Source organism: Protopterus annectens, chromosome 9.part0, assembly GCF_019279795.1.
Source record: "Protopterus annectens isolate FY-2018-M chromosome 9.part0, PAN1.0, whole genome shotgun sequence".
Taxonomy (NCBI): Eukaryota; Metazoa; Chordata; order Ceratodontiformes; family Protopteridae; genus Protopterus; species Protopterus annectens.
Genome location: NC_056743.1, coordinates 1,473,243,787 through 1,473,260,873, shown reverse-complemented (window position 1 = coordinate 1,473,260,873; position 17,087 = coordinate 1,473,243,787). Strand labels below are relative to the sequence as shown.

Here is a 17,087-nt window from a genome sequence, read left to right as displayed (position 1 = left end):
CCAACTCACCAAAGGAGCATGTGATATGGTAGTTAATTTTCAAATATTTAACAATGTATGTTTCTATTCCAGGACAATTCCCTACTTCTCTAATGTTGATATACTGACAATAAATCAACAGCCATAAAACACATTGCATAATAACTCTATAGTCCCATAATCCCATGACCAACCTATCCACAACTAAACACATACTTTCATGGGCTTCATCTAATCTATCCCATGAAGCCATCATTTTAGGGCATGTTAATGTAAATTGGACTTTCTCAAATCAATTGCCATATTCATCCAACCAGAAGGCCTCCTTGTCCTGATATCATCTTAAAAACTTCACTAAACTAATCAACATCCCTTCTATGTTTAAAAAAAACAGTGGTACTGAAACAATCTTAAACTGGATCTTAACTACCAAGTCAGAAAACATAGGCCAACCAGGAATTCCACTAGAATCTCTTAGTGACCACTATCCAATATATTCCATCCATACACTCACTAATCCTCCAAAACCAACTTATTCAACTTCATTGGTAGTTTATCAAAATTTAACAAAAATACATTTATTAATATCTCAGACTCTACAACCCAAACATTTTAAACTGTCTCCTTTTAGACTATGCCATACAATACTTCAATGGCAGTTTTTTTAAATATTTAAAACCAGCATGCCCCATTCAGGAAGAAAAGTGATAAATCTAATCTTGCTCCTTGGGTAACACTCACAACCCAACAGCTAATGAGATGCAGAGATAAAGAATGGAGTGCTTAGTGAGTCAACAAAACTCCTGCAAACTACAAATTCTATCTTCTTAACAGCACCTCTGAAATATAATAAAAGCCAAATGTCAACTCTGACAAAAAATTCTTTATCAGTCATTAGGATCAAATTCGCAAAACTCTGAAAAAATTCTGGTCAACCATCAATAACCTCCTGAAACCTGAGAATCCTACCCAAATGAATCACCTACCCAGTGAAATTGACTTCAACATAGCCTGTATCTTTACCATTCAATTTTATCAATGCAGCCATAACACTTACTAAACACAACTCCAGTTCAGCCTCATCAACCTCCTCTGACTAATACCTCTAAATAGATAATTGTTCAGCCTCTACTCACCTCCACAATAAAATAATACCTCACTAAACTAAAGCCAACCTTTCAAACCACTGACAGCCTTCCTGCAAAATCTCTCAGAAGAGCTGTTTGTGCCACTGCATACCCTTTCTCAATCCTTATTAACATATATATGGAGGAATCTATGTTCATGGACACAGTCCTACGTCCTACCACTTACAATATATCCCCACTACTGAACTATCTAACTTTCGACTCATTGCAATACCCTTTCTTTTGCCTAAGATCCTTGAGAAATACATCCACTCTCAACTACTATTCTATCTTCAAACAACAACCTCCTCATCCCATGTCAACATGGATGTTGCAATTTCCATGGCACTGGCACTGCTGTCCTATCTTTCCTTAATACTGTTCACAAACACAAAAATAACAGTTGCCTTGGGTCATCATTTTTCCTTTACTTATCAAAAGCCTTTGGTACTGTGTCACTCAGAACTAGTCTGCCATCTGCCATCCCTTTGCCTCTGTCCCACAGCCCTAGAATAGTTTAATACCTACCTTGTTAATACAACCCAAAGTATAAAATGAAAAAAAAAATCTGAATCCACCATCCTTCCAATAGCAGTTAGAGTCTCTCAAGATTCAGTACTTGGCCCCCTACTTTTAGACATAATCATTAACGACCTTCCTCTGGCCTCGACTGTCTCTGCCCTTACTCAATATGCTGATGATCTGACCACTGTTTACACAGCCAGAACAATCCCTAACCTTCACATCACCCAACAGTTCTTCACTAACAATGAAGCTTGAATCAAAGCATTCAACCTTGTACTAAACCCTAAAACAATTAAACTAATACTATTTACACCAAGTTGAACTCTGACATAAAAAGGTCACCTTTTTTCTGATGGTACCACCATTGTATCTGTTTCTGACACAAAACATCTAGGTGTAATCACTGATAAAACTCTGGAATTTGACTTCCACATCCAACAAGTAGCCAAGGAAACAAATCAAAAACTTAAACTGATACATGGTGTGAAGGCTGCCAGCCTAGCCAGACAGAATTTCATTTGTAAATATGAATGGAAACTACAAGCTTGTTTTTTTAAATGAAAGAATATGCTGTGAAATGTTGAAATTAAAACAATGTAGCAACGTTGCCCTCTGCTATAAAGAAAGCTAAGTCAAGCATTTCTTGTCTGTCCTTTGAAATTAAAATTATTTCATGTCTGTCCCTTTGAAGTTAAAATTTGGAGTCGATGAGTCTGGAGTGAAGCATCCTGCCTATCATTTTAACTTAATAATTACTAGAGTTTACATGTGGAATGTCTTTTATTGATGTAGCTTCCTGCAGGTGCGAGATAACAAAATAATGTAGTATCTGTCAGCCTGGGAACCCCAGGAAAGTGTAAAAAATGATGTAATGGGAATCAGGACTGAAGATAGCAATTTAAACAAAGAGAATCAGAAGGCATTAAGCATTTTTGTCTTGGCCATCCAATGCATCAGCACTCTGCCTGTTTTGTTATGTAAGTTATCTTAGACTTGTGTTTTCTTCTAGAAATAGCTAGGAACTAGAGAGATTAGACTAAGTGTTTTTCTTTTATGTCAGATCTGTACTACTGAATTATTTTAAGTATTTCTCTGTGATCTCTGAACTCTTGACTAGCATTGTATAGTAAGAAGTATTATCTTGTGTTTTTATTATTTATTATTAAATATTTTAAAACCTTTCAACTGTGCTTGTTTTGTGTGGAGATAATTCAAGCTCTAGAGTACATTGCATATTTATAGAGTTTACTGTCCAAGTCACTCCAAATAAGCTTGACTGTTTAGTCACACTTACTAAATGGATAATAATATTGCACAGTAATAATTGGACACCCTTTCATAAGGGCCTTTGAGTAGCTTATAAATATTAGCTGGCTGGTGGCAAGTGGTACTGCCGTATAGTCTGGGTAAAAGGGGCACAGCTGGAGAACCTGTGCTAGCCTTCCCCAGAAGTGTCTGTGTGGTTGTATAAACTCTTATGTCAAAGTGTGTGTGTGTGTCAGCTACTTGGACAGGGACATGAACCACTGGTTGGACAGAGAGGGTGCTGGAGATTTTAGCTTGCCCAGCTGGCTGAGATCTGGACCCTATAGCTGTGCCAGTGGGAAGTCTTATTGGGGACCTGGAGAGCAAGGGAGCAACCAGCCCCAGACTGACTGTGATCTCTGTGTACTCATAAGGGAAACTGCACTTTACTGAGTGTATTTGTTATCCTTTCCTCATATATGAGATGCCCTCTCTGGTGTTAGTGGTGAGGATTGAGGCTCCTCTATTGCTGGGCCAGGGCACAGATGTCACATATTAATTGGTGGCAGTGGTTGGGATATCCACATCACATATTAATTGGTGGCAGTGGTTGGGATATCCACAACATATTAATTGTTTGGCAACGGTGGGATAGCAACTTCACATATTAATTAGTTGACTAATACTAATTGGCTTGTAGTGGTGTAGGTAGAGTGAATTTCTGTAGCTTGTGTACAGTGAGCTTGGAAGGTGTTTTGTAATCTAAATCAGCCACACAGTGAATAATCAAAGTTCCGTTCACAATTGTTTTATTTCTTTTGTTAGCTTAATTAGTCTGGGTGAGCAGGTAGCACATCAGCAGAGGAGTATGGAAAGCTGACAAGGAGCTAGCTGGCAGAGATGTGCCAGGCTAGGGGACTGATGCAAGGAAACCTGACTAAGGCAGACCTGATTGCAGCATTGGTTACAGTTGCATCAGAAAACAGTAACCAGGAGGACAATCAGACTGGCAGTGGAGATATAATACCCTCAGAGAATGGACAGCTCAGCCTTTCTGCAGTGGACTTAAAAATCCAGCTGGAGCTAAAGAGACTTGAGTTGGAGGCCAGACGTGTGGAATTAGAAGCAGCTGAAAGACTAAGGCATCTAGAGAGTGAGGAGAATGAGAAACTGCTACGCCTGGAAGCTGAAGAAAAAGAGAAGCAGAGGCAGCATGAGAAGGAGATGCTGACTCTTTGCCAGAGTCATGGAGGTAATGGGGAAGGGATTAACTGGACCCCAGAAGCACAAAAGGTCAGTAAACTTCTTCCGCAGTTTAAAGAGGGGGGTAATTTTGATAGTTTCATTCATATGTTTCAGAGGGTATGTAAACAGTATGAAGCTGACCAAGGGCCCTGGGTACAGTTCCTGACCCCCTTATTCCATGGTAAAGCTGTAACTGTATTATCTAAAATGTCTGACATTGCATGTTTTGATTATATTGCTGTAAAAAATTGACTATTGGAGTTTTTTAACATATATGAAAAAGTTTTGTGAGCATAAACGCAAGGCAGATGAAAGTATGTGTGAATATGTTGCTGAATTGAGCACTTATTTCCATAGGTGGGTGAGTGGATGTCAGGTAACCACTTTTGAAGGGCTGGCAGACCTTTTGGTGAGGGAACAAACCCTTAGCACTTTGCCTGAGGGTTAGCTGACAGACAATATGCTACTTCAGATGAGTTGGGGAAGAAGGGAGACCTATACCTGGTAAGCAGAGCAGCCCAGCACAGGAAGGGGACACCCAGTACTGCTCATGGGTCTAAAGGAACCCATGGTGGGCAGCACAGACTGCCACAACAGAATCTGCCAGTAGCAGGGGAAGCCACTAGTACAGGTACACATCCACGAGCTAGGGTTAAATGTTTTCAATGCAACCAGTGGAGCATTGTGGCATACAGGTGTCCACAGAGGCAAGGTGGGGAACAAAAGGTGAGGGAGCCAGTAAATGGGAAAGACAAAATGTCAATAGTAGGTTGTCTTGGGACAACAAGGGTACCAAACTACCATCAGAGGCTATATTATATTGTAGTGAATGGCAAAGAGGCCATTGCCAAAAGAGACACAGCCTCTGATATAACCATTGTAAAGCCTGCAATGGTTACAGAGGAGCGCTACTTGCCTGGGCAGTCTACTCCAGTCAGGGCTTTAGGAGGGATCCCATTCCAAATACCTTTGGCTAGGATTCACCTTGACTGGGAGGGTGGAAAAGGAAGCCAGCAAGTAGGTGTGTTGGAGGATATACCTGTAGATGTCCTGATAGGGAATGATTTTGATAGTGCAGCACCCTGTGCTTGTGCAGTTACATGCAGTCAGGCTTGGAGACAAGCACATAAGTCTGGTTGCCTGGGGGAGACCCAGACAGACTGCATAACTGCAGTCAAGACTGGTGAGATGGTTACTTCAGGGAGTGAGCTACACTGTAGTAGTAAAACTGAAGGTGAGCCACAGCTGCTTGTGAGTACTGATGGTCCCTTGGACAGAGTAACTGCAAAGGTAAAGGTGAGTAGTAGTACCCAGAGTGACAGTGAGGCACCACTGTCAAAGGATGCCAGACTTCCTGTGGAAGGGGAGCTGGAAAGGGTTACATGGAGAGAGTTGAGACAGGCTCAGCTCTCAGACCCTACATTGCAAGGCCTGAGGCAGGTAGCTAGGGAGGCACCTGATTCTCAAGGAAAGAGGGAATCTGTATACTGGGACAAAGAGTTACTATACAGAGAGTGGACCCCTGAGGGAGGGCTGGAAGGTGAGAAAGTACAGCAGTTGGTAGTGCCTAGAGCCAACCATCTGGTGCTTCTAGCCATAGCCCATGATATTTCCTTTGCAGGTCATATGGTCGTAAAATGTACAAAGAGGCATATTATGCAGAACGTCTATTGGCCTGGAATTTCCAGAGATGTAACTGGGTACTGCCAGACCTGTGAGCAGTGCCAAAAGGTAGCCAAGGCATGAGACAAGGTGAGAGCTCCTTTGATGCCTTTGCCTGTGATTGAGGAGCCATTTCAGAGGGTAGCCATGGATATTGTGTGTCCTCTGAGCACCCCAAGTGCCACAGGAAAAAAGTATATCCTAGCTGTAGTGGATTATGCTACACAATACCCTGAAGCAGTGGCTTTGTCCTCCATTGAGGCAGAGAAGGTGGAAAATGCTTTGTTAGAGATTTTCATCTGGGTAGGTTTACCAAAAGAAATACTGACTGACAGAGGTGCCAATTTCATATCAGACCTGCTGGCTTGTCTGTGGAAGTCCTGTGGGGTGAAGCACATGAAGACCACCCCCTGCCATCCCCAGACTAATGGTCTCATTGAGAGGTTAAACTCTACAATCAACTCCATGATATGGGCATTTGCAAATCAGTTTAAGAGGGAGTGGGACAAATATTAGCCCCATCTGTTGTTTTCTTACAGAGAGGTTCCCCAGGAATCCATAGGTTTTTCACCCTTTGAGTTGCTGTATGGGCATAGGGTGAGGGAACCTCTAGATTTAATTTGAGATGAGTGGGAAGGTGAGTGCGAGTCTCAAAAGGAGACTGCTGTGGCATACGTCCTAAACCTCAGGAGAGGCTTAGGGAACTCATGGGCTTGGCCCAGGAGAACCTGGCAGAAGCCGAACAACAGAAAAAGGTGTAGTATGACAGGAATGCTTGAGCTAGAGAGTATGCTGTGGGGCAGCAGGTAATGGTTCTCATTCCTGTCAGACACAACAAGCTGCAAGCAGCTTGGGAGGGACCCTACAAGGTGGTAAGAAAGGTAAGTGATATCAACTACATGGTGGAACTGCTAGGCAGAAGGCAGGGGCACAAATTGTACCATGTTAACATGATGAAACCTTATCATAATAGGGAGGCCCTTGTGCTGAGCATTTGCAGTGGATTGCAGGAGGAGTCTGAGGGAGATCTGAGGACTGATCTCCTCAGTGAGGCTTGGGCTGGCACCTCAGTGGAAGGGGTAGCAATGTCCCAGCAGCTATCTCCTACCCAGGTTCGAGAAATCTGAGCAGTGTTGCAGGAATTTGGGGACATGTTCACTGGGAAACCAGGGTGCACCCACCTGGGTCAGCACCAGATGGATACAGGACACCAAAAACCTATTACGCAGGCCTCATATAGAGTGCCTGAGAGAATCAAACAGACTCAGAGGGAGGAGGTACAGGAGATATTGGAACTAGCGGTTATTCAAGAGTCCAACAGTCCCCGAGCATCCCCAGTGGTGCTGGTGCAAAAGAAGGATAGCAGCACCAGGTTCTGTGTGGACTACAGGAAAGTAAATAGTCACACAGAGTTGGATGCTTACCCCATGCCTAGGACAGATGAGGCCCTAGAGCAGCTGGGTGGGGCTAAGTATCTTACACTCATTGATCTTACCAAGGGTTACTGGCAGGTGCCCTTGACTCCCAGTGCTAGAGTGAAGTCAGTCTTTGTGATTCTTTTTGGCTTGTATGAGTTCACAAAATGCCCTTTGAGAGGAAGAATGCCCCAGTGACTTTCCAGAGGCTGATAGATCATATCCTAGCAGGAGCAGGAGGGTTTGCCTTGCTTACCTAGATGATATTGCCATCTACAGCCATTCCTGGCCAGAACACCTTCAGCATGTCAGGGAGGTGCTGGGTAGACTACAGCGGGCAGGGTTGACCATTAAGCCAAGCAAATGTCAGGTGGGTATGGTGGAGGTCTCCTATCTAGGACATAGAGTGAGGAGTGGTAAGATAAGGCCAGAACCTGACAAAGTGGAAGCCATTCAGGCATGGCTTGCACCTGTTACTAAAATGCAGGTGAGGGTATTTTTAGGGACAGCAGGGTACTACTGAAAGTTTGTCCCCAGTTATAGTACCATAGCTGCTCTCCTCACAGACCTGACAAGGAAGAACAGGCCAGATGAGGTAGTGTGGACCCCAGCATTTGTGCAGGCATTCCAGAAGCTTAAAGAAACTTTGGGAGGACCCCATGTGTTAGCCAGTCCAGATTACAGCAAATCATTTTTTGTGCAAGTGGATGCTTTGAACCATGGGGTGGGGGTTGTACTTAGCCAGATTTCTTCAGAGGGGGAAGATCACCCAGTGGTTTATCTCAGTCGTAGGCTCCAACCCAGGGAGGAATGCTATGCTGCTGTAGAAAAGGAATGTCTAGCCATAGTGTGGGCACTGCAGAAACTTCAGCCTTATCTGTCTGGAAGGAAATTTATTGTTGACAGATCACAACACCCTAATATGGTTAAAAAGAGACAGCTAGCAAAATGCCAAGTTGCTAAGATGGAGCCTAGGGTTGCAAGCATATGATATGTCAGTGCAGCACCGCAGTGGGATTAGCAATGCCAATGCAGATGGGCTCTCAAGACAGGGAATGGGGTAGGTATACTCATATACACCTGACCCTCTCAAGCAGCGTTTCTCAATGGTCACTTGAAAAACTAGCTTGAGTTCTCCAGAGGGGGAGAAATGTGAAGGCTGCCAGCCTAGCCAGATAGAATTTTGTACCTAAGTCTGTCATTTGTAAATATGAATGGAAACTACAAGCTTGGTTTCTTAAATGAAAGAAAATGCTGTGAAATTTTGAAATTAAAACAATGTGGCAACATTGCTCTCTGCTGTAAAAAAAGCTAAGTCAAGCATTTCTTGTCTGTCCTTTGAAGTTAATATTATTTCATGTCTGTTCCTTTGAAGTTAAAATTTGGAGTCGATGTTTCTGGAGTGAAACATCCTGCCTATTGTTTTAACTTAAGGAATAATTACTAGAGTTTACATGTGGAATGTCTTTTATTGACGTAGCTTCCTGCAGGTGCAAGATAACAAAAGAATGTAGTATCTGTCAGCCTGGGAACCCCAGGAAAGTGTAACAAATGATGTAATGGGAATCAGGACTGAAGATAGTAATTTAAACAGTGAGAATCAGAAGGCATTAAGCATTTTTGTCTTGACCATCCAACGCATCAGCACACTGCCTGTTTCTTTATGTAAGTTATCTTAGACATGTATTTTCTTTTAGAAATAGCTAGGAACTAGAGAGATTAGACTAAGTGTTTTTCTGTGATGTCAGAACTATACTACTGAATTATTTTAAGTATTTCTCTGTGATCTCTGATCTCTTGACTAGCATTGTGTAGTAAGAAGTATTATCTTGTGATTTTATTATTTATTGTTAAATATTTTAAAACTGTTCAACTGTGGCTGTTTTGTGTAAAGATAATTTAAACTCTAGAGTACATTGCATATTTATAGAGTTTACTGTCCAAGTCACTCCAAATAAGCCTTGACTGTTTAGTCACACTTATCAATTGGATAATAATATTGCACAGTAATAATTGGACACCCATTCATAAGGGCCTTTGAGTAGTTTATAAATATTAGCTGGGTGGTGGCAAGTGGTACTGCCATATAGTCTGGGTAAAAGGGGCACAGCTGAAGAACCTGTGCCAGCCTTCCCCAGAAGTGTCTGTGTGGTTGTATAAACTCTTATGTCAAAGTGTGTGTCTGTGTCAGCTAGTTGGGCATGGACATGAAGCACTGGATGGACAGAGAGTGTGCTGGAGATTTTAGCTTGCTCAGCTGGCTGAGATCTGGACCCTATAGCTGTGCCAGTGGGGAGTCTTATTGGGGACCTGGAGAGCACGGGAGTGACCAGCCCTGGACTGACTGTGATCTCTGTGCGCTCTTAAGGGAAATTGCACTTTACTGTGTGTATTTATTATCCTTTCCTAATATATGAGACGCCCTCTCTGGAGTTAGTGGTGACGATTGAGGCTCCTTGATTGTTGGGCCAGGGCATGGGCGTCACACACATGACAAAATCTTGCTTAACAGAATGCACCAAGAAAACCACAGCACCTGCATGTTTACTCCCCAAATGTGTACATCCTGCCACCATCTTCACTAATTTGTATTCAACCCAACTTGCAAAACTTGAGCAGTGTGACAATAAAATAGCTAAGGTTGCTACCAGTTTAAATAACAGAACCCATCACTGCTCTGCCATACTCATTTGGCTTGAATATCCAAATTACCTCAACAACTGTAAACTCAAAATAACACATACAAATCCCAGACACTTGCCTATTTAAGAATTTTCTTCAGTGATATACTCAGAGACTTCACTCCTCCAGGAAAATCATGACATGCTCTCTCCATCCCATAACTCCCACTGCTTTCTGTATCTATGCCACTAAAATCTGGAACACCCTACCTACCTCCATCTGAAGATCACCAAAGCCAATCTCTTTGAGTTGCCAGTAAAGTCAAATTTCAGACATACCTGGATCTATCACTGTCCCCCTTGGAAAAGCCCCGTCATCTCTGCCAGCCTCCAATTCATTTAAATTTTACATTTTCTTTTCTGTATATAGTCAAATAGGACATCACTTTTTAGTAGTATTTGTTATATCCTTAGTTAATCTCCTATAAATTCTTCTCACTACGTTGGACATCTTACTTAATCTCCATTAGGCTCACTTCATACATACTCTTTTCCAAACCTCATCCCTCAAAAAATACAGTATTTGTTTCCAGGCAGTGATATGCTCTACAGTAATGTAGAATGCTTTTCTGAATTCTTCCAGACTGTAAAATGCTCTACTGCCATTTATATCAAATTCATATCAAATTCATATCATGTTACATGCTGACTCATGCCTTCCTGTAATTGCTACTACAATGTTCCATTTTGTTCCTTACTTTATGTGCAAGCACTACTCTATTTGTCTTTGTATCTTATATGCACATGTGTTCAACTGTATTTGTTGCAGTGAATACTGCATACTACAGTTTTGAAGCTTTTATCCACGGTTCTTTGCAGAAATGGGGTTTCCAGCCCAGAGTAACTTTCATGGTTAACAAATGCAAGTAAATAGTATGTTAGGCATCTAGTATTCATATTTAGAAGTGCAGCAGGTAGAAATGAAACCTTTCTGTGCTGTTAGAAAGTAGTACAAAGATAACAACACAATGCAGTTAGAAATCCAGTAGGTGATAACTGAGGGGGATATATTTTGTCTTAAAAATAATGTAAAAGATGGAGAATATTCTGATGGAAGATGCTGAGAGAACATCACTGTTTCCATAGTTATTTGAAATGTGTGTCAAATTATGCTTTTTTTTTTTTGGTCTCATACATGATTTTTAGGAATACTGTGTTGTTCATCCTAATCATTTCCAAACAACAAGCAGTGCAAAAGGTGACTGGTGCTATCAAACATACTGAAGGGCAGGGACATTATTAAACCATGTTATTGAAAGTATCCTTTCATGGTTCATCCAAACATATACATTGAATTTAGACATGGAGTACTGTTTTTTTTTCATCCAAGCTTTCAAAAATCAGTGAAAGCTTTGTATGAACCCATTGCACAGAGTGAAGAAGTCCTCACTTTTAACCCTTCCAGCCAGGGTTTGATTAGTGGGCCACATTCCAGAAGAGATGACTCTGAAGGAAGACGAATGAAGATGCATTGTTGCTTACTTTTCCCAGGGAGGTTGGTGTGAGGTGTGTCTTAGGGAACTGCCCTCCAGTTAATGAACAACCAGTGTGACGTTCAAAGACCTAACAAGAGAACTCTGCCTGTAAAAGAAGGGTAGGGCTGCTTCAAAAGCTATATTATTGCAAAGATGAGTGATGCCCCTTACTCTGTACCCTCCCCATAGTCAGCCCTGGAGAGTTTACTGTGCTGTACTGAGGAAGGTTAATGCATAGAGCAGTAATCCCCTGAAGGCCATTTGTATGATGGACTCATCTCATTTAGGTCTCGGATAGTCAGGAATGCAAATGTCAGTCAGAGGGTTAGCTGATGAGGCCTCAAGAAAGAAATACAAAAATTGAAATGTTTGTAAATCTAATGTATACACTCTTAAACAGGGAACTCTGAAAAAACACTGATCTGTTGTCATGATTATTTTATCAGTAGGATGATGCATAATTGTGGTGGGTTCTGTATCATGTATTCAAATACAGTAAGGCACTTTAGTTAAATATGATCATACCTCCTGAGCCTACAGTCTGTATAAGCACACACTAATGAATGTGGGATACTGTGCAAGGTTAGTCTCCTTGGTTTGCATCTCTTTTCTTCCACCCTTGCAGCTTTTAAACACTTAACCACTGCTAATATTGTGCACTTATTGTCTTTGCATGTCATGCAAATCTTTCCTGGTTCATAGGTTGGTACTAGGCTATCGGCCCTAGGGCCTATACAAGCCTAGCCATATCAATTCCCTGGCTATTTCTTCACACAGTATTTACTTCCCTGGACCTCTGTCTAGCAGGGCAACTGATGTGATCCCTGGGGTGAATTTCCTATCTCCCATATAATCATCAAGATTCCTTTTGAAGACACACTGCTTGATATGTATGGGCAGTCTATTCCAGTGTCTGGGGAGTTTCTGGGTCAGGAACCTATCCCTCCAGCATGTGTTGTTCATTGTGTTGACAAGGTTTAGATCCCTGGAGCATGTGTCGCTGAGGGATTGGAATTTCTTTAAGTGTAGCATGTCCAACAGCTCTGGGTTTGACATGGCCTTGTATATTAAGCAGAGATCGCCCCTGAGTAGATGATATGCGACAGAGTATAGGTGGAGTTTTTTACATGGTCAGCATAGGGCATCTGCTTTAGGCCTGTGATTCTTTTAGTGAGGTATTTCTGCAGCCTTTCTAGTTGTTGCAGATGTCTTTAGAGGTACATACCAAATGGGGCATTGTATTCTATAATGGGTCTAATGAGGGATGGGACGATGACCTCCTTTTTTCTGGATGAAAAGCCCTTAGTGATGAGGTGTGCCACATAGAAGGATTTCTTGACAGTTGTGGCGATGTGGTTATCGAAGGTGAGACCACTGTCCACCTGTGTCCCTAAGTCTCTTATCACACTTTCAGTGTTTAGTGTACTGCCACCTATGTGGTAATTCACGGGTACATGTTTTTTCCCAAAGAGGACAACTATACATTTCTTGGTATTGAGCTTGAGTCCATGGCTCTGGCACCAAGCATCTATTCCTGTAAGGCTATTTTGTAGAATATCCACATCATTTGGGGATTCAATAATGGTTCCCAGTTTGCAGTCATCTGCAAACTTTGTTAGCCAGAGTCCCTTAGTGTTGGCCTGTACTTGTCACTTGTCTGGAGCTGGATTTGGAGTCAGCTACTTTTACAGTGGGTTCTGTCAGTAAGCCATTTGGCAACCCATCAAATGATGTAGGAATTAATGCCCAGCTTAGTAAGTTTGTCTATGATTTCAGAGTGGGGGATGGTGTTGAAGGCCTTGGTGAGGTCCAGATAGGCTGTGTGGACCACCTTACCCTTGTCCATGGCTCTGGAGACTGAATCGAAGTAGTCAATCAGATTCGGGAGACGAGATCGGCCCTTCAGAAACCTAAACTGTGTGGGGTCCAGTGTTTGAAGGTTGCCAATGTCTTTGTTTACAAGTTCCATGATAATATGTTCCATAGCCTTGCAGATCAGGCTTGTCAGACTCATGGGGCGGTAGTTCCCGGGATCCAAGGTGGTTCTCCCCCTTGTGGAGTGGGATAACTGTAGTTGTGCGCCACTCAGTGGACACGAACCCTGAGGTGAGGCTATGATTAAACATGACACTTAGGGGAGGTGTCAGTTCATTTTGTAGTTCATGTAGTACATAGCCTGGGATGTCATCTGGTCCCATGGATGCTGTATTCTTAGCTTTGGAGAGTGCGTTTTTGCCTGTGTGGCCATTATTACTGGAATTTGGCAATCTTCCGGTATTGAGATGAGCCCTTTAGGGGGTGAGAGGGGGGTGAAGTTTGCACTGAATCGATCTGCCAGGATATTGGCAATATCCTTGGGATCAGTATATTTAATGCCATTCTGTTGTAACTCAGAGCAGATCTGAGCATCGCCATTTAGATTCTTGACATAGCTATAGAATGCCTTGTAGTTGTCTTTGAAATCTTTGGCAATTTTATTTTTGTAACTAGCTTTGGAGGATTTTATGAGGAATCTCAGCTTCTTACTGAGGCTGGTAAGGGAGTTTTTTGCATCCTAGGATTTTTCTCTTTTATGCAACAGTTTCCTCCTTTTGTTGTAAAGTTTGTTTATGGCAAGGGACCACCAGATTGGCTTCCTTTTTTTGGAGGCGAGTGTCTTGGTTCTATTGGGGATGGCATGATTCATGCACGAGTGGATGTGCTCGTACAGTGACTTAGTGTAGGATTCAACAGTTGAACTTTCAGTTCCTATCTGCATGGGTGTCATGAAGTTTGTCACTTCTGACTTGAGTAGCATGAAGTTGGCTTTGGAGAATTTTTTTACGGAGGTTTCCTTACTGGGGGGGTGAGGGTGGGATGTAGATGTCAAGGGTGATTAGCTTATGGTCAGACCTGACAAACGAGGGAGTGACCATAGGTGTGGAGCATCGATTTCCCATGTTGGTAATGACCAGGTCTAGGATATAGGAGCCCCTGGTGGGCATTTGTTACTGTAAATTATCTCTAGCTGCTTAAATATAACTCAGGAAATTTTTATGGAAAAAGTTCATATTTAGTTTCCAGGTGAATAATTCCAAACATCAGGAGTGATATATACATATTAAAGTAGATATGTGATCAATCTATTTCTCCAGATTTTGAGTGGAACAGTGACACCATACTTCTACACATATATAATATGCACTCTTTTACCTGAATGTTGTCACAATGCTAAACTAATTTGTCAACATGAAGCCTTGCAAATTATGAATGCTATAGATATTTCCAACAGTGATATGTATTCTGTGCAACTGGAATAAAACCTTAACAATTATATTTTTGTTCATTTGCAATTTGAATGTTTCTTGAATTAAAATAACTATGATTAGTACAATTAATCTGAGAAGATATCTAAAGAAATATTGCTTCAAAGAAAAATCATCATTGTTCACTTAACATGCAAGTCAACTTAAATTATGAAAATATTACCTTTTTCACAAACAAAATAATGAAGTATTCCGCATGTGTCTTCACTCCATTCACCAGATGCTGAAATGCGTACACATTTGTCTGTTTGTCCAGCACTGATTTTTGGATAACCATTTTCCCAAAATCTGCAAAATTGAGATCCATGTACATTTAATATGCTTTGTATCTTTATTAATTCTATATGTTGTAGTCAATAGTTTTGTAGTAGTATAAATGTATTTTGTTCAGGTAGCCATTTTCTCAATGGCAATTTCACACTAAAAAAAAGTATCACACAAATGTCTACAATCAACATTAGCAGATTTCTTACATCTTCCGCAAGAAGTATCAGTAGTGATGAGTATTTTACTATGTTTTGTACCAAAAAGAATATTATAACTCTAAACTCTGATGGTAAAAAATAATAATTTTAGATATTTGATAAAATTAAAACATCTGTTAGTCAAATATAATTAGAATTGTCAATAACACATTCAAATGTTTTATAAATACAGATTTGAGTTTGTCATTTAGTTATATGTCTCTATAAATATTGTATATATATATATAGATATATATATATATATATATATATATATATATATAGATATATGGGTCCCCTTCAAAACATCTAAAACCTATAACATCTAAATTCATAACATCGAGACCAGAACATGTAAAACTCAAAACATCTGAAACCCATAACATCGAATTTCATAACATCTAAAATGTGCATCATCACATCGAACACTATAAATCACATAAAAATAACCCCCCCCCCCACATATAATGACACCAAACTACCAAACACAATTTTTACTACATTTCTGCAGGGGGGGGGGGCTTGATACACTGGGGTTAGGAAATTAACTTTTTCCCACTGTAGTGCGATCTCGGACTTAGTATATTTAATTTATGGGGGGTGTGCGGGGTGCAGGGGAGCTTGCCCCCCTGCAGAAACCTAGTAAATAGTGTGTTTGGTAGTTTGATGTCGTTATATGTGGAGGGGATATGTGGAGGGGATATTATTTTCATGTGATTTGTAGTGTTTGATGTTCTGATGCACATTTTAGATGTTATGAAATTAGATGTTATGGGTTTTAGATGTTCTGATGTGTGTGTGTGTGTATATAGATATATATATATATATATATATATATATATATATATATATATATATATATATATATATATTTTTTTTTTTTTTGGAGAAAAAAGCATCACAAAGATCTTGATCCGAGCAGCAGTCACGTTCCACAAGGTGTCTATGGATTCAGAGCAAGTTATCATTTTCTGTCACATGATCTGCAAACCTAGAAATAGGTCATAAATCAAGGGTTTTAGTTATGTTGGCCGAGGGAAACATATCCAAGCCCACGTGCTCCTCTTAAGAGGCTCTGTATTTAATGCAATAAGTGTCTCATAATACCTCAGACTACTGTACTTGTCAAGGAAAGAACATTACAGACCATCGACATGGCTTTAGAAAATAAAAAGGCCAGAAAGGACAATTCTTGATTTATATTAGACTTCGTATGGGAAGTAGTAAATAATTAACTATACACACTTAGTGACTTGATAATGTTAATACACATAATAAGAAGAGATTTTATTAGGCAGATCAATAAATCCAAATAGAGCAAAGATAAAGATAAGTCGAAATAGAGCATTAATTTTCCAAAGTGATAGAAGTTAAGAAATATGCAGTCTACAGACAGAAGGAACGAGGGATAACATTATCTGTTATAATATGCTACAGTTCATCTGTAGCATCCAAATTTAGCAAGCAACTTCTGTGATTACCTCTTGGTAGTGGCCTGAGAAATAAACAAGTCAGTTCAGTGCTGGCTACTGCTGACTTAAATCATTTCACACAGTCTCTTTATTGCAACATCCTTTGCGGCGTGAGATACTTTGCATTGAACATTTGATGATATGACAATATTTACAAGTAATATCACTGTCTTTTGGTTTCAAGGATATATGTATAAATTGCATAATAACCTATTGTCATATGGAAAATTTTAAAATCAGATATTTTATTATGGTTTATATTACAAAGCAGTAACACAATATATAATAAGCCCAATTCCAAGACTTGTGCTCAGTATAAGTGACTTATTCTGGTGTTCATAGGTTGATACTAGGCTATCTGCCTTAGGGCATTTATAAGCCTAGCCAGAGTGTGTTTGGCTTTCACCACCCTTTTAGATTAGTTGACTGTGTCTGTGTATAGTAGGTCACAGAAGATAGCCCTTTTGAGATTAGTTTACTGTGCCTCTGTCT

At 40.6% G+C, this 17,087-nt stretch overlaps 1 protein-coding gene across 1 annotated transcript in view; it reads right to left on the bottom strand.

The window, feature by feature from the left end:
• LOC122812123 (adhesion G protein-coupled receptor E2-like) overlaps positions 1 to 17,087 on the bottom strand; it is a 901,467-nt gene that overhangs the window by 526,590 nt on the left and 357,790 nt on the right. The window contains exon 5 of the mRNA XM_044084412.1: positions 14,823 to 14,947. Coding sequence (XP_043940347.1) covers positions 14,823 to 14,947 — 125 coding nt within the window. The remainder of the gene's footprint in view (positions 1 to 14,822; positions 14,948 to 17,087) is intronic.